This window comes from Notolepis coatsorum, assembly GCF_963971535.1.
Source record: "Notolepis coatsorum genome assembly, chromosome: 8".
NCBI classification, from domain to species: Eukaryota; Metazoa; Chordata; class Actinopteri; order Aulopiformes; family Paralepididae; genus Notolepis; species Notolepis coatsorum.
In genome coordinates this window covers 29,833,596-29,852,875 of record NC_140172.1, presented here as the reverse complement: position 1 = coordinate 29,852,875, position 19,280 = coordinate 29,833,596, and the positions used below count along the sequence as shown (strand labels likewise).

Below are 19,280 nucleotides of genomic sequence, written 5' to 3'. Positions count from 1 at the left end.
AAGAATAACAACATTGTTTTTAGCCCTTCTTATCTCCTCGCTCCCAAATATCCTGTTTCTTTGAGTCACGGTGGCCAGAACCAATAGAAACCGCTTCCTGCTATTGGCTTACTTCACTTCCCAACCTTAGCACAATCTCATCCGCTCCAAGCAACGCCGAGTAGAAAGTCAACTAGTCCACTGCCTGCGTAATATATATATATATATAAATATAAATATAAATATATATACATTTTAAATAAGGGTTTGCCAGGGCTTTATGGTCCTGACTGGAAATGGCCAGCACCATCAAGGTAGGTGAATTTTCACGTAATTTTATAAACGATTCAGATGAATTCGAGTGTATTTTGGTGGATATTTTGGGTGGTGGTGTTGCTCTGAGCGGTACGCGGGGTAACACCCTTCTGCCAGAGCGGTGTGACCAGATTTCCTCACAAATTTCCTTTTTCCCATTTCTAATGGTCTGTGCTGTTCAAAAAAGGGAGATTTCGTCCACCTCGACTCTAATAAGACGGTTGAATCAGTCTTTAAATAAGTACTTTTTTTATTTTCTGGTTGGGGGTTGGTTATATAGGGTGTAGGTTGGTTTAGTTTTTGCTGTGTTTAAACATTTAGTTGATAAAAGTTATGACTTTCTAGAAATAACTACTGTATTAGCAGAAATTATTGTTGATCTAGTTCTTTATTAGCAGCCTTAAAAAAAAGAAAGTAGTATTATGGTACTTAGGGATATTTAAAACCCATTGAAATTGTAAGAAAATATTTAAATAAAATATGTCAAAATTCATTATGTCAAATCGTATCGTTATGTCAAAATTGTATTCGCTTTTACTTATAGGGAAATATCTCAACAGTAATACAGTACAGTAATTGGAATTTAGTGTCCAGTGCAGTCATTATTTCATAGCACTTTTCCACAACCATGCTCAGAGATATTCTGGAGGGCAGGGGCTTAAGCGACAAAGGGCTCTCCTGAACCTAAGCTTTAAAGGGGGTGAAACGGCACTCTTTCCTGGAGTAGCTATTTTCTGATGGATATCCTGCCCCATTTGAAGTGGAGATGATGGTAAACTAAAATCTTTATCCAATAAACACATCAGTAAACGTTCTAAACACTTTCTAAGAGGGTTCTTTCTGTACGGGCGGGTCTCAGGGTAAAAGGGTGGGGCATCAAGCCCCCTATGGACCCTATCTGTGCTAATGCCTACAATGGAAAGAGAGCAAGGATAATAACATGCACAACCCAGGTCATGAGTCAGACTCAAACACACAAAATGGCACACACCCTATAGCAAGGGTTCTCAAACTTTTTTATACCACGACCCCATTTTATTTAGGAATCTTTTTGGCGACCCCACACTTAATGTATTGCGTAATTTCAACGTGGAATTAAGGAATATCAAAATAAAAGCACACGTTGTTGAACTTGATCATGCATATTTATTAGAACATTTAATTACAGCACTATGTTATCAATACACATTTATAAAACAAGACATATTTAGCCAAATTATGTTGCCAGAACATTAAAAAAAATTGTTAAAAAAACATATTATTATTTTTATATTATTTATATTATTATATATATATATTTACTTGCCCACTGTCACCTACCCACGACCCCACTTTGGGTCGCAACCCGTAGTTTGAGAACCGCTGCCCTATAGGATGCAGAGCCACTAAGATGCCCGTTCGAACAATCTATGTTGCCCCACCGCCCCCCATAGGAAGCAGGTTTGCAAATCAGATTCTGCTAATTGAACACTTCATGTCCATGCTGCCAGGAGCCTTTGCCAATATCAGAAACAAGATGTTTACAGCCACTGCCCAAACAAAGTGTGAACAATAAAACAAAGGCCAGGAAGCCATAATTACACAATCATTTGTATTCTCCTCTTGCCACAGGTTGTAAACAGAGGAGCCCAGTGGCAGAGGCCCAACACTTGACAACATTGTTCCACGGGGCTATGGTTGAGTTTGGGTCCCTGGGTGAAACGTTGTAGAATACACAGCCTCTGAACTTTCCAAAGCATGGGGCTGTTATGACTGTTATTTTCTAAGGCAGTCTTTCTCATGTTTTCCCCTGCTGTAGCTCTGACCACAACTACTCTGTATATGAGAGTTCTGGAGTGCGACCCTAGCTAGCGTGGCTTTTGGAGATACAACTATTCAACACTGACCACTATTGCGACAGAGGTAAAAGATAAATGCGTAGACTGCATAGGTCACAAACGCACCGTCACCATCGTAACATTTTTACATTTAGCCAAAAACATGCTTGTAATCCAGCCTCTCCTCATCTGACTGCTGTTCTGCTTGATGCCGTGTGTAAAAACACAGTGACAGAGTTATTTTGTACACTAGGGGTAGCATCAAGCAAAACAGCAGGAGCTGGATTAAAAGTACATTTTTGACAAAACTGTTAATTTATACAATGCAAAAACTGTGCTTGTGATCATACATTTATGTTTACATTTAGTCATTTAGCTGACGCTTTTATCCAAAGTGACTAACAAGATCTGTACGACAAGTCATCAGGAAGGGCACAACTCTATCAGCTGAGTAACAATGTTCATCAAAGTGTTGAGTGCTACAGTGTAGGTTAGTTTATTAGGACAAGTGCATGACAGTAAGGTTAGTTAGGGTTAGATTATTATTTTTTTTTTTTTATCATTATTATTTTTTTTTTCAGATAGTGGTTGAAGAAGTGCGTCAATATGTGATCAATATAATCTAAGCTCTATGGAATGGCTTCATTTGCAATATCTGTTGCAGCAGAGCTGAGTTTTTTATTATTTTATCTCTAAAAGCCACGCTAGCTACGGTTGCACTCCATAACTCTAATGGGAGTTGTGGTCAGAGCTAGTTCTCCCCATAGTCAACAGGCCGTTCTTATTAACCGCCAATCTCAGCATGCTCCGTCATTTCCTTTAAGCGCTAAATGAGTAGACGCAATTCTCAGTAACTGAAATTCGACCACGTTTAAATAGGCGCTTACTGGTTGACAGATGTAACAGAACTTTCATTTTGACAGAGGCCTGTGTCAGGCACGCTCTTTCACCTCATGTAGCCTGTAGGTGTCCAGTAAGCAGATGCAATTCGCTTTTATGCTTTTATGTTGACAATTAGGCACGTTTCTCCTCTCTCTCCTCTCTCTCTCTCCCTATTCTACCGGCTGTAAATTGTTACATCTGACAAAGCCCAGGTGTGTCACTGAATGTGAGCTGTGCTAAGGTGGCACTTCAGAATGATTCATACAAGGCGTCCATTTTTGCATTTGGGAACACCATTCATTTTCTATGTATCATATCCTGCTTTCTTCTATGTATCATATCACAATGGCAACGCTCTGAGAGGGTCATTGTTCTGGTAGACCTCACTGCCAAAACACAATCTTTGTTACACTTGACTTTGATCGTTTTGGTTTGCTAGAACACTATGGCTAACAACTGTGACAACGCTGCAGTGTGCCCCATCGCTCTGATCTGGAATATATAAATAGTTTTTGTTTGTTGATGTTGATGCAAACTGGTACCTACTGTAACATAATTAGGAAAGCCATGCATAGGAAGCCACAAATGACAAGCAGTACAGCTGGCGACAGTATCAATTTGTCTTCATGTGTTAAACACACCCATGGAGACCTGAGAAGTTATAGGGCTAGATCCACAAAGAATGGATTGCACGGTGCTAATTGCACCCTTACTTACAATTCATTATGAATTGAAAATGGGGGACCCTGATGTAAACAAGACGAAAGCCTTTCTCTGGTCTGCATCCCCTTATTGTATTGAGTATTGAGCCGTACTGTATTGTACCCATTCTGCAATCTGTTAATAACATTTTCATTCAATCAATCACTGCGCAGGTGATTGTGTGTGTGTTTGTGTGTGTTTGTGTTTGTGTTTGTGTGTGTGTGTGTGTGTGTGTGTGTGTGTGTGTGTGTGTGTGTGTGTGTGTGTGTGTGTGTGTGTGTGTGTGTGTGTGTGTGTGTGTGTGTGTGTGTGTGTGTGTGTGTGTGTGTGTGTGTGTGTGTGTGTGTGTGTGTGCGTGCGTGCGTGCGTGGACGTCAGATGCAAGATAATGTTTTGCAGTCTAGTGTGTGTGTGTGTGTGTGTGTGTGTGTGTGTGTGTGTGTGTGTGTGCGTGCGTGTGCCATGTTCATGACTGTGTATGCATACTGTGGTCTGAGGCTGTGACCAAGCTCTCTCGCCATGCTATGTAAAGTTACCCATCATGTTCCCATTTTTGTTGTACGGTAGGAACCCAATGTGGCTTGACACACACTACTCACTCCTAACATATTTTGTGTATTGTGCTTGTGAAATAATAGTGTCATAACACATCATAACATATTCAAAACTCACCTATATATTATGCTTGTGAAAAAATAATACATGTATTTAAGAGATTCAGAGATACTCATCTATTAATGTATTCATAACACGTGGAATCACGGAATGACACGTGGAATCATGGAATGTACTTCTGCTGACGGGGGTGGTTAAGTGTACTACCTCAGCTTCTTATACACATTTTAATGGTAATTAAGATGATACTGTACCATGTACACTACAGAGAGAGCCATGTGAACTGTATACACACTGTAAACATCACATCAGCTGTATGTGACGTGGTTACTTTAAAGGGGACATTATGTATCGTTTCAACAATTGTATACATACTTCTTTGAATCTGTGGACATGTTTGTTATGTTTTGTGCAAAGAAGCTAGTTTAAAACAAGTTTTAATTATTTACAAGTTTTAATATAATTGCTTATTTCCTCTTTCTTCCCTTGTGTTGAGCGTGCCGTTTTTGGTGGGTGTAGCACACACCATATTGTTGCCATTACCGGAGATCGCCCCTGTCTTTGTTGTGTTTGTAGGTGTGTTTTAGCTGATATCAGCTTACCTAACTAAATGCCATTCAAACTGCCATTGATGTTGAAAAGGGGTGTAAAATACTCCATGAGACTTGAAAATGTTTTGAAAGTTGTAGCTAACACTACAAGCCCTGCATGTCAAAGTTTAGCTAACAACACTACAAGCCACCTTGGACTATAACAGGTACGTGCATCAGAGCCAGAACAAACAGGCTCAGAGACAGTTTCTTCCCCAGAGCCATCACCACCTTGAACTATAACATGCACCAATAATTCCCCCTTTCCCCTCCTCCCACACTGTGCAACATCCTACCCCCTCAAATGCAATATCTACAGTGCAATACCCACCCACTACCGTCTGACACTGTGATTGTTATTTTGTGTATTATTTTGTATATTGTTGTTATTTTTGTATATTGTATAGTATTGTAACATTGTCTTATTGTATAGTATTTTATGTTTCTTGTATAGTATTTTATGTTTCTGTATAGTATTTTATGTTCTCTTTTATTACTTGTGTGATTTTATTACTGCACCTTAAGTTTGAGTCCCAAATCTTGTTGTATGCAAATATAATGACAATAAAGTACAATTGAATCTATCTAATCTAATCTAATCTAATGTCAAACTTCCACATTCAGCTGGGTGCGCTTGGTATTACCCCCCGGGTGCTCCTGGTTGCTGCTTGAATAGCTTGAAGTAGAGTTTTCCCCAAATCCGGGGACCCTGCTGTTTTTATCATAAATCTATCAATACAGACCGTATTAATTAATGTTGTGTTTCTTTTTCAAATGTAGCCAAGAGTAAAGACCTTAACCCTATCAAAATAGCAGTCAAAGTGCATATTTTCAGCACTACGTTTGTTTACCGATGTTTTTAAGATTGACAGAAAATAAGAATTTATCGGAAAAATGCTAATTCTATCTCTCGTAAAAACAAATTTACTCAAGCCTAGTAACAGACATCATATTTCTGACATGGGGAATACATACCCCCAGGTCCCTATATGTTCCTATATACCAAGAAGTATCTAGGAACTATGTAGAAGTGGAGCAATCTTCCATTTACTTAGGCATGTACCTTTAGGCGGAATTTCTGAAAATAGGGCTACAGCTTAACAGGTTCTGTATTGTCACAGTGAAAGGGTTAACCCTTTGGTAGTGTGGCAGTGAAAGGGTTAAAGACAGGGACAAAACCAGAGTAAAAACCTTTTACAAACTGGACAGTGCATTTATAGGCAGCGCTCCTGGCTCCAAAAAGCACAGCAAATTATTAATCAAAGCTAACTGATTGCTTGTGTGCCCCCCTTGTGACATCACGAGAATTCCGTACAGCTTGTTTAGGCTTTTCAATCTCAAGACTTCTAACTCTATGTACCTCTACTTTATTTCCCTCATTCTCTAGTATGTCCCCTTTAACTCGTGAGAAATACACTGCCTGCTGCGTGAGGATGAAAAAATGCGTAAAAGACTATAAAAGTGTGTGCATGTGGTGGCCGTAGGGTCAACAGTGAGAAGAGGATTTATGTGTGTTTATCTGAGGTAGACAGAGAGGATCTCGCTGACCTCGGGGGGGACAACTCACATTGGAGTTTTTTAACACTTTCACTACCACACTACAGAAGGTTAACCCTTTTCACTACCACACAACCATCTGTAGTGAAAGGGTTAACCTTCTGTAGTGTGGTAGTGAACGGGTTAACCCTTTGTCGCGTGGCAGTGAAAGGGTTAACCTTCTGTATTTTTGCAGTGAAAGGGTTAACCGTTTGGTAGTGTGGTAGTGAAAGGGTTAACCTTCTGTATTGTTGCAGTGAAAGGGTTAACCGTGTGATAGTGTGGTAGTGAAAGGGTTAACCTTCTGTATTGTTGCAGTGAAAGGGTTAACCGTTTGGTAGTGAAAGGGTTAACCGCTTGTTAGTGTGGTAGTTATAGGGTTAAACTGTCACAAGATGAGGCCCAGTTCATTGCTGTTGTGCTGTTGGTGAAGAGGGTTCATTTTAATTAACCCTTTCACTGCCGCACTACCGACCGGTTAACCCTTTCACTGCTACAATACACAGAAGGTTAACCCTTTCACTGCCACACAGCAGCAGGTTAACCCTTTCATTGCCACACTACAGAAGGTTAACCCTTTACTATCACACTACCGATGGTAACCGTCGGTAGTGTGATAGTAAAGGGTTAACCTTCTGTAGTGTGGCAGTGAAAGGGTTAATTAAAGTGTGATTCTTTTTTAGTTGTTGTATGGCTTTCGACTGAGCAGGTCTTTAGTGTAGGTTGTAATGCAGCCTCTGTCTTTCTCGAATTCAGTCACCACCTTCACGTCTCTCCAAGCCTGTCATTACAATCAAAATGCAGACCAGCACTTTCTCTTGTGCCCTTCCCACTCCCTCCGCCCTCCCTCGCTCCCCGCCCTTGATATCCAGCAGCATCCCCAATCTCTCCAGGCAGGAAACACTGGGAGAGGGAGGCCTTCCTGTCAGCAGCCCCACCAGCCCCGCCCCCCTATCAGATGAATGAATCCACTCCAGTCCACTCCATTGACGTGAACCACAGGGTCCATACCCGCAGTTATTGATCAATTATTTTAGTCATTTTTATTGTACTGAAACATAACAAAACCACATTGAAAATCCTGCTGTCCTGGCTTGATTCTCAGAACTGTGCAACGCCAAGGCAGGTTGTTTTTTCTCCTCTCAATTATTTTGTGGAATTCTATAGTCATGATTGGCCTCACTTCACAATTGACAGTACTCAAAGCCTGTACTTGTTTTTACCTGTACTTGTTTCTACCTATTGAGTTAAATGTAATTTCTTAAATGTTTTAGTAATTCGAAAGTCAATATCTAGTAAAAAAAAAAAAGTATAAAAATGCCTAGAAATGGCTAAGTTGTTGGACGCACTTCTAATTAGAGGAGAAATCCAGATGTCAGGTTCTTCCCTTTGCCTAATCCTAAAACAGAGCCTCATTTATGAGTACTGTGGCTCCAAGCCATTAGACGTGAGGATGCTTCAGGAAAACTCGTTTTCTACAGTCTATGGTGTGTGACAACAAAAAATGTGACACTGCCTGGTTTGGCATGTGACTAGCATAAATTAGCCTGGCTGTAAAGAGGAGTCTTGTGCTATTGAGCCCATTTTCATTCAGATATCTTGTGGTGAGAAGTCAAGGGACCCCTTTGAAAATGGCTATGCCAAAGGCATTTTCCTCCCATTAAATTTAAGCTAGCTTAAAATAGTTTAACTTTGGCACAACCTTTGCCAGTAAGCTTTGGATTCCTCAAGATCTCTTGTTTAATAAGATACCAGTAGCCTATATTTGCGCTAAACTAAAAATGAGCCCGCCAAAGCCTTTTAAAGGCGGCTAATCAAACAGCGGTAGATCGGTAACAGAGGACTGTTTAGGTTATAAACTAAAAGCAGACAAAAACGCATTTTCATTGCTATAACCTACAGAATAAATAATAATATAATAATATATGCAATAAGTAGCCTAAAAAGTTCAGTGTGTGTCAGGCAGACCTAATAGCTTGCCAATGGGTAACCAACGACAATCTCTGTCCCCCAAGCAGTAGGTAGTGGTACCGTATAGCACAACTGCACAAGGAAACTATAAGAGAAGGAAGGGTCATCACGTCAGAATACCAGTGTTCTATGCTCTGCTTGGTGCTAGACTTTGGTACCAGTTCTATTGAAGCCTGTGTTAAAATTAAATATACAAGCTATCTGAGGAAATATACATCAACCAGTTAACAATGCAACAAATTGCTGATGATTCTGACATCCAAGGTAATAACCTCTTTTAACCTGGTAAGCTGTAGCCCTATTTTCAGAAATGTTGCCTAAAGGTACATGCCTAAGTAAATGGAAGATTACTCCACTTCTTCAAGGTCAGTTTGCATGTTCTTGGTATCTAGGAACATCTAGGGACCTGTGGGTATGTATTCCCAGTGTCAGAAATATTGTGTCTGTTACTAGGCTTGAGTAAATTGTAATAAAAAAAAGGAGAATATAAATGATGATTTTATTTTATATCTGTGCCGGTGAATAAGACCATGTTACAATAGCGCCGCAAGAGATTTCGCTCACTGAGCTCATTCGGCACCTTCTTGAGATCAAGTGTACAAAAAAATCTAAGCAAATTAATAAAGGGAAGATGATTAAACAGAAGGATTTATAGATACAGTAATACATTATAATCAATTTTTAGTATAAATTCATATTTGACCTTGAACTTGACCTTGACCTTATTATGGCATCTATGGATAGGGAAAAGGCTCCTCTTTCCAATGGCAGTGTTGAATCTGGATTTAGTCATTTCCTCAAGTTTTTTTACGAAAAAATAGAATAATTAGCATTTTTCCAATAAATTCTTATTTACGGTAAATCTTATAAAACATTGGTAAAAATGAAAATATACACTTTGCTGTTTTGATAGGGTTAAGGTCTTTACTCTTGGCTACATTTGAAAAAAAACACACAACATTAAGTTACAGATGTAATTCAGATGGGAGGGAAGTTTACCCAGAATAGGTTTATAGATAAAGATGTACCAAGAATCATGAATACACTAGTGCTGTCAATCGATTCAAATATTTAATCTGATTAATTGCATGATTGTCCATACTGTAGTTAACTCGCGATTCATCGCAAATTAATCGCATTTTTTTATTCGTTTTTTTTTATCTACCTTAAACAGATCTTTTTCAAGTTCCAAGTTTTAATACTCTTATCAACATGAGAGTCAACAAATGCTTGCTTTATGCAGCCATTTAACACAAAAGGATGACCCTCATGCATTGCAAATTTGCATCAAATTCAAAACAGAGTGATGCACAAAATAACTTAAAAGAAAATAATAATTTAAAACAATGAATAAAGTGTGCATGAAATAATAGGAGAAAGAAGACGTTAGGAACTTGTTACATTCACCCACACAAGGGCTGAGTAATCACACACCCCCCCTACCTCTCTCACACACACACTCTCCCAGCTCTTTTTCTCTCTTGCCCCTTCTTCATCTCTCTCACCCCCCCCCTCTCTCTCTCTCTCTATCTCTCTCTCACACACACACACACACACACACACACACACACACACACACACACACACACACACACACACACACACACACACACACACACACACACACACACACACACACACACACACACACACACACACACACACACACACACACACACACACACACACACACACACACACACACACACACACACACACACTTCAGAAACAAACATAGTATTAATGAGAGCATCAATAATACACCTGAGTGAAGTCTAGTAAAAAAAATAAAAATAAAATAAGCAAAAAGGACACTGTACAAGGAAAGCGTGGAATTTTATTTTTTTTGAGAAAAAAAAAGATTAAAAACAAATATTATGAATATATGTGTATAGTAACAACAGGAAAAAAAACAAATAAGATAAAAGAGATAAAAAAAAGGAAGCAAGGTGCTGTCCAATTGGATGAAGTGGTTGAAATTAACAAACAAAACAAACAAACAAACAACAAAACAAAACAACAGGATCTGTGGCTTAAAAGAAAAGAGTCAGGGGTGGGCTACTTGGGAGCGGGGCCGTGTTGCGTGAAGGCAAGTGTGAACAGGTGGGTTTTTAGCTTGGTTTTGAAGAGGTTGATGGTGTCAGAGCCTCTTGGGGGGGAGAGGGAGTTCCATAGTCTGGGGGCAGCTGCAGCGAAAGCTCGGTCTCCCAGTGTGGAACGCCTGGTGCAGTGGATGGTGAGGAGGTCGGAGTTGGAGGAGCGGAGGCCTCGTGCTGGAGTGTAGGGGTGGAGTAGGTTGGTCAGGTAGCAAGGGGCCAACCCGTGCAGGGATTTGTAGGTGAAGAGGAGGATCTTGTAGGGGATTCGGTAGTTGATGGGGAGCCAGTGGAGTTTTTGCAGGATGGGGGTGATGTGCTGCCAGGGTTTGGTGCGCGTGAGGACCCTCGCAGCAGAGTTTTGGACGTACTGTAAGCGATCCAGAACCTTCTTGGAAGCACCAAGAAGGATTTTGTTACAGTAGTCGAGGCGGGAAGTGATGAAGGCGTGAATGAGTGTTTCCGCTGAGGTGTCGGAGAGTGAGGGGCGGAGGCGGGAAATGGTTCTGAGGTGGAAGAAGGCGGATCTGGTGACAGACTTGACGTGAGGGTGGAATGAGAGGGTTGAAAGCGTTCATGTTCTCCGCTCCCTCTGCTTGTAATAGCCTACAACATAGCCTGCAGACTACTAAAGGAGTTGGTAACTGTGTCTGAATTTAAAGCATTTGTAAGCTCAATGGTGAATGTATCGGTGCTTGTCTCTTAGGTATTAATATTGTTTTTAGGATCGTGCTGTCTACCGGTCTCCCTTCTTTTGTAATCAATGTTGTCTTGTCTGTAGCTTTTTATGCAAACGAGATCCTCGATCTCAGAGGATTTCAACTGCTTAAATTAAATGTTAAATAAAAATGTGATTGAGTGTAACCTATACCCTCTGTTTCAAACCACAAGACCTGTGTTGCCAGCATGAAAGACAGCAGCGCTACAAATCAAAAAAAGAAAAAGCATGCTCTTCATTGGTTCGACTGGCAGTATTTCTGCAGGGTGGGTTTAACAGACCTCTCCAACTCATCCTCTCAAAACTGATTCTACAGATTTCAATAGTGACAGGGTCATGGCACCAATGTCACAGGTATCAATCATGCTAGCGAGTACTTTCACTTCCTCTCCTCGGGTGAAGCCTCTAACCGGTTTCAAACCACAAGTATTTCTGGGTAGGCAGAATTCACGAGGAGTGAGTTCAACAGACTAGCTTAGCTTTGACAGTATAATGGTATATGATGATATTTAGTTTTCCAGTACAAACTACAATGTCATCCTTTTTTCCCTTTAACTTGTAATACAATTGTTATGGACTGTTTCATTCAAAATGGGCTATTTTCTTGTACCTTTTTTTAATGCTGCTGCAAGGATTTTATAAATAAAAATGTAATATAAATTAAAGAATAAAAAAAAAAAAAAAAATATATATATATATATATATATATATATATATATATATATATATATATATATATATATATATATATATATATATATATATATACAGCTATATTATTTACAATATGTAATATATTGTGGATGATGATGGTAAAAAATCCATACCTTTGAATGGATCCATGACAGTACCTTCATATTGTGTATACCTCTGAGCCCTAATACAGAGCAAACTAAACAAATGCTAAATTAACGGTTACCACAGTTCAATTCAACAGGGTAACTGGCAACAGTTAGAAATTCAGACAAATATGTCTTTCATTTCACATTTTCTTTTCATTTCGGTAGCAGCCTTCTCTCTCTGTGCTTGGCCCGTTGGGTTGAACTGCAGCTCAGGGGGAAGGGTGCAGCCAAGTCGTCGCATGGCCAGAAAAACACAGCCCACTCAGGCTCCATCCGATGAGAGATTTCGGTCTGAATTGATCCCAGAAGATACTGTAGAAACAGTGTCTATGTGGAAAAATAACAGGGATTGTCCTTTTAATGTCCCTTTTCTCGTCTTCTGTGTACATTTGCCTTGGCAGAGACATGTAAAAGGCTGTTAAACAATCTCTGACTTTCCTCCGAGGAATCGGGAGGAATGTTTCAATCTGGGCTGGAGACCAGAACCTTGTTGTGGTTCCTTCTAGTTTATTTAAGTGAAAATCAAACGTGGAACTTCTCCCCCCCCCCCCCCCGTTGTGTTCCTTGTGTCAATGGAATGTCTGAATCTGGAGGGGAAGCCCAGATCGGCTGCTCATTATCACGTCATGTTGCTATTATTGGTTTTTATTTAGTGTCATCATGAAGGCTTATTGTATGCACCTTTGATTACACTGTTTACTTGCTCATATTCTTATATTCAGAGTTAATTATATTGTTTACACTGCTTATTTTTATCTTTACTATAGTTGTATTGCCTATATTTATGTATTCTACTGTACCCCCCCCATGCTGCTATAACACCCGTATTTCCCCAAGGGGATCAATAAAGGAATATCTTATCTTATTAAAAAAAAGGAGATTTCCATCTCTAAATTCCAGACATAATAACCCTTCACCAGAAAGCTTTTACGACAGACTTCACAAAAAATCCTTTCAGTACTAGCTTTGTCAGCGCCACTTTTTATAGTGCAGACTGCTGACAGATCTTTCTGTGGCCTGTCACTATTTTTGTTTTGTTCCTTACTTGATGGCCTTTTCCATATAGGATCAAAGCTCAGGAAAGCTCAGATCTTCACACAAAGCTTGTGTGAAAAAGTAGGAGAGGAGGTGCTGATCTGGGGTCAGTGACCAGGAACACTTGTCTTCTTGACCTCATTCAAACTGACTGAAGCTGACTCTAGATCGGTACTACTCCATACATAAACCCTGGTGTGTCAGAGTATAGACTGCAGAAGAGACATTCCATTTGGCTCCGCCCCCTGGCTCAAAAGCTCCTATACTAGTGTTGTTGTGTAATGTACACTTTTGTTGTCGTGTTATGTACGCATCTACTGTGGAAAATAATCTCCTCCTGAGAACAAATAAAACGATTGAAATTGTTTTGGCTACTTACATTCACATTTACATTTAGTCATTTAGCTGATGCTTTTATCCAAAGCGACTTACAAGTTCTGTACGACAAGTCATCAGGAAGGGCACAACTCTATCAGCTGAGTAACAATGTACATCAAAGTGTTGAGTGCTCCAGTGTAGGTTAGTTTATTAAGACAAGTGCATGACAGTAAGGTTAGTTAGGGTTAGATTTTTATTTTTAATTTTTTTATTTCAGATAATGGTTGAAGAAGTGCGTCTTTAGTCGACGGCAAAAGATTGGACGGGTTTCGCCTGTCCTAACTGGGATGGGTAGTTCATTCCACCATTGTGGGGCAAGGACTGAGAAAAGGCAGGTTCTCCTTGATGACCCTCCCGGAGCTCGGATAGGAGTAGGTCTGATACGACCAGAAGATGCAGAGCGTAGGGGTCTTGAGGGTGTGTAGTTAGAGACCATTGACCGGAGGTAGGCGGGAGTGGTTCCCTTTGCTGCACGGTATGCCAGGTTGAGGGCTTTGAAGTAGATCCGTGCAGCAATGGGGAGCCAGTGCAGATTCCTAAGAAGTGGGGTGACATGGGCCGACTTTGGTAGGTTTGAGATCAGGCGGGCCGCTGCGTTCTGAATGAGTTGAAGAGGTTTGGTGGCAGTGGCCGGGAGGCCAGCAAGCAGTGCGTTGCAGTAGTCGAGGCGGGAGATGACTGTTGATTGGACGAGGAGTTGGGTGGCTTCTTTTGTCAGGAAGGGGAGGATCCTTCTGACGTTGCTCAGGAGGAATCTGCAGGTTCTGGTTGTCTACTTAAGCCAAAGTCTACTTAAGACTATGAATTAAACCAATAAATGTTGTATATTTCCCAGAGACACACAGCTATTTTTTGCTGAACTGCCCCCCGGGAAAACGCCTATTCCGCGGCAGTGATGTCCCAACTAAGATATTCACTGAAGAAAATATTTATTTACTTATATAAATTTCACCATTTCACATCTTTTGTCATGCCGTGGAACAGCCGTTTCCCAGGGAGCTGCTCAGCTACAGTAGATCAAGCAAACGGGATAACAGCTGCGTGTCTCTGGGGGGGAAAAACAAAGTACCCCTCGTCGTTGTAAGCAAATGTATGAATGCCAAGAACTGTTTCAAGCTGATCCAATGTTTGTTTTTTATTGCAACATATTGTACAGTATAGCAGCATTTGAACCAGGGGGCGGGGCTAAATAGAATGTCACTTCTGCATAATAATTTATTTATGCTTTGGCTTTGGAAAACTCGATAATCACAAAAATTAGGGTGGGGTGATAGTAGAAAGCTATCTGGCTGCAAGCTAGTCTAGCTTAGCACAAATTGATGGAAGTGGATATGGACCACTAGCCTATAGCTGTTGGGCAAAAACACCTCTCCCAGAGTTTTAAGCTATAGGCTATCTTGCAGCCGGATAGCTTTCTACTGAACGCACAGAGAGGAAATTGGCATCTATCTTCTTGTCTGACTCTGGAGAAAAAGGTAAGCGCATTTCCCATAAAGTTGTTGTGTTCCTTTAAGGTAAGGGTTTATAAACAACTTCATAGGTAAAAATGTATAGGCATTGCTGATTGGCCAAACTCACCAACCGTTGTGACGAAGAAAAAAAATATGCATAAATTCTGAGGACTATAAATCACAACTATTATTTAGACTGGGCAGCCAAAGCTGTATAGCCTTTATTTAAATTGACGTCACTTGACGTGTGTTGGCGTCTCCACTGTCTGACTCTCAAAATACCTCTTCCTGCTCTCTCTCTCTCTCACCTCTTCATCCTGGAGGAAAATTCCTTCCATCTCTTCCCACCGGCGTAACTAGTTCACAGTGGGCCAGGGTGCAGCGACTTGGGGCTCCCTTGTTACAACTGACAGATGATCATGTTAATATTGCACCCACTGCACCTCCTGCTGTTTCTCCCAGGTAGAAGTCAGACTGCCTGTCTATAATGTGTTCTATGGCTGATATGTTATGGTAGACTAGTCTCCATCAGGTTAATATGTTATGGTAGACTAGTCTCCATCAGGTTAATATGTTATGGTAGACTAGTCTCCATCAAGTTAATATGTTATGGTAGACTAGTCTTCATCAAGTTAATATGTTATGGTAGACTAGTCTTCATCAAGTTAATATGTTATGGTAGACTAGTCTTCATCAAGTTAATATGTTATGGTAGACTAGTCTCCATCAAGTTAATATGTTATGGTAGACTAGTCTTCATCAAGTTAATATGTTATGGTAGACTAGTCTCCATCAGGTTAATATGTTATGGTAGACTAGTCTTCATCAAGTTAATGTGTTATGGTAGACTAGTCTCCATCAGGTTAATATGTTATGGTAGACTAGTCTCCATCAGGTTAATATGTTATGGTAGACTAGTCTCCATCAGGTTAATATGTTATGGTAGACTAGTCTACATCAGGTTAATATGTTATGGTAGACTAGTCTCCATCAGGTTAATATGTTATGGTAGACTAGTCTCCATCAGGTTAACATGTTATGGTAGACTAGTCTCCATCAGGTTAATATGTTATGGTAGACTAGTCTCCATCAGGTTAATATGTTATGGTAGACTAGTCTCCATCAAGTTAATATGTTATGGTAGACTAGTCTCCATCAGGTTAATATGTTATGGTAGACTAGTCTCCATCAGGTTAATATGTTATGGTAGACTAGTCTCCATCAGGTTAATATGTTATGGTAGACTAGTCTCCATCAGGTTAATATGTTATGGTAGACTAGTCTTCATCAGGTTAATATGTTATGGTAGACTAGTCTACATCAGGTTAATATGTTATGGTAGACTAGTCTACATCAGGTTAATATGTTATGGTAGACTAGTCTTCATCAGGTTAATATGTTATGGTAGACTAGTCTACATCAAGTTAATATGTTATGGTAGACTAGTCTTCATCAGGTTAATATGTTATGGTAGACTAGTCTCCATCAGGTTAATATGTTATGGTAGACTAGTCTCCATCAGGTTAATATGTTATGGTAGACTAGTCTTCATCAAGTTAATATGTTATGGTAGACTAGTCTTCATCAAGTTAATATGTTATGGTAGACTAGTCTTCATCAGGTTAATATGTTATGGTAGACTAGTCTCCATCAGGTTAATATGTTATGGTAGACTAGTCTCCATCAGGTTAATATGTTATGGTAGACTAGTCTCCATCAGGTTAATATGTTATGGTAGACTAGTCTCCATCAGGTTAATATGTTATGGTAGACTAGTCTCCATCAGGTTAATATGTTATGGTAGACTAGTCTTCATCAGGTTAATATGTTATGGTAGACTAGTCTACATCAGGTTAATATGTTATGGTAGACTAGTCTACATCAGGTTAATATGTTATGGTAGACTAGTCTTCATCAGGTTAATATGTTATGGTAGACTAGTCTTCATCAAGTTAATATGTTATGGTAGACTAGTCTCCATCAGGTTAATATGTTATGGTAGACTAGTCTCCATCAAGTTAATATGTTATGGTAGACTAGTCTACATCAGGTTAATATGTTATGGTAGACTAGTCTCCATCAAGTTAATATGTTATGGTAGACTAGTCTACATCAGGTTAATATGTTATGGTAGACTAGTCTCCATCAGGTTAATATGTTATGGTAGACTAGTCTTCATCAAGTTAATATGTTATGGTAGACTAGTCTCCATCAAGTTAATATGTTATGGTAGACTAGTCTTCATCAGGTTAATATGTTATGGTAGACTAGTCTCCATCAGGTTAATATGTTATGGTAGACTAGTCTTCATCAAGTTAATATGTTATGGTAGACTAGTCTCCATCAGGTTAATATGTTATGGTAGACTAGTCTTCATCAAGTTAATATGTTATGGTAGACTAGTCTCCATCAGGTTAATATGTTATGGTAGACTAGTCTTCATCAAGTTAATATGTTATGGTAGACTAGTCTACATCAGGTTAATATGTTATGGTAGACTAGTCTCCATCAGGTTAATATGTTATGGTAGACTAGTCTACATCAGGTTAATATGTTATGGTAGACTAGTCTCCATCAGGTTAATATGTTATGGTAGACTAGTCTACATCAGGTTAACATGTTATGGTAGACTAGTCTCCATCAGGTTAATATGTTATGTTATGGTAGACTAGTCTACATCAGGTTAATATGTTATGGTAGACTAGTCTACATCAGGTTTATATGTTATGGTAGACTAGTCTACATCAGGTTAATATGTTATGTTATGGTAGACTAGTCTACATCAGGTTAATATGTTATGGTAGACTAGTCTACATCAGGTTTATATGTTATGGTAGACTAGTCTTCATCAAGTTAATATGTTATGGTAGACTAGTCTCCATCAGGTTAATATGTTATGGTAGACTAGTCTACATCAGGTTAATATGTTATGGTAGACTAGTCTCCATCAGGTTAATATGTTATGGTAGACTAGTCTCCATCAGGTTAATATGTTATGGTAGACTAGTCTCCATCAAGTTAATATGTTATGGTAGACTAGTCTTCATCAGGTTAATATGTTATGGTAGACTAGTCTCCATCAGGTTAATATGTTATGTTATGGTAGACTAGTCTTCATCAGGTTAATATGTTATGGTAGACTAGTCTCCATCAGGTTAATATGTTATGGTAGACTAGTCTTCATCAAGTTAATATGTTATGGTAGACTAGTCTCCATCAGGTTAATATGTTATGGTAGACTAGTCTTCATCAAGTTAATATGTTATGTTATGGTAGACTAGTCTTCATCAAGTTAATATGTTATGGTAGACTAGTCTCCATCAAGTTAATATGTTATGGTAGACTAGTCTACATCAGGTTAATATGTTATGGTAGACTAGTCTTCATCAAGTTAATATGTTATGGTAGACTAGTCTCCATCAGGTTAATATGTTATGGTAGACTAGTCTACATCAGGTTAATATGTTATGGTAGACTAGTCTCCATCAGGTTAATATGTTATGGTAGACTAGTCTCCATCAGGTTAATATGTTATGGTAGACTAGTCTCCATCAAGTTAATATGTTATGGTAGACTAGTCTTCATCAGGTTAATATGTTATGGTAGACTAGTCTCCATCAGGTTAATATGTTATGTTATGGTAGACTAGTCTTCATCAGGTTAATATGTTATGGTAGACTAGTCTCCATCAGGTTAATATGTTATGGTAGACTAGTCTTCATCAAGTTAATATGTTATGGTAGACTAGTCTCCATCAGGTTAATATGTTATGGTAGACTAGTCTTCATCAAGTTAATATGTTATGTTATGGTAGACTAGTCTTCATCAAGTTAATATGTTATGGTAGACTAGTCTCCATCAAGTTAATATGTTATGGTAGACTAGTCTACATCAGGTTAATATGTTATGGTAGACTAGTCTTCATCAGGTTTATATGTTATGGTAGACTAGTCTCCATCAAGTTAATATGTTATGGTAGACTAGTCTCCATCAAGTTAATATGTTATGGTAGACTAGTCTCCATCAAGTTAATATGTTATGTTATGGTAGACTAGTCTTCATCAAGTTAATATGTTATGGTAGACTAGTCTCCATCAAGTTAATATGTTATGGTAGACTAGTCTCCATCAAGTTAATATGTTATGGTAGACTAGTCTTCATCAGGTTAATATGTTATGGTAGACTAGTCTTCATCAAGTTAATATGTTATGGTAGACTAGTCTTCATCAAGTTAATATGTTATGGTAGACTAGTCTTCATCAAGTTAATATGTTATGGTAGACTAGTCTCCATCAGGTTAATATGTTATGGTAGACTAGTCTACATCAGGTTTATATGTTATGGTAGACTAGT

At 39.1% G+C, this 19,280-nt stretch overlaps 1 protein-coding gene across 1 annotated transcript in view; it reads left to right on the top strand.

Annotated features, from left to right (window-relative positions):
* The first annotated feature begins 151 nt into the window (after positions 1-151).
* erg (ETS transcription factor ERG) overlaps positions 152-19,280 on the top strand; it is a 51,873-nt gene continuing 32,744 nt past the window's right edge. The window contains 1 exon segment of the mRNA XM_084319664.1: positions 152-293. Coding sequence (XP_084175790.1) covers positions 276-293 — 18 coding nt within the window. The 5' untranslated portion in view covers positions 152-275.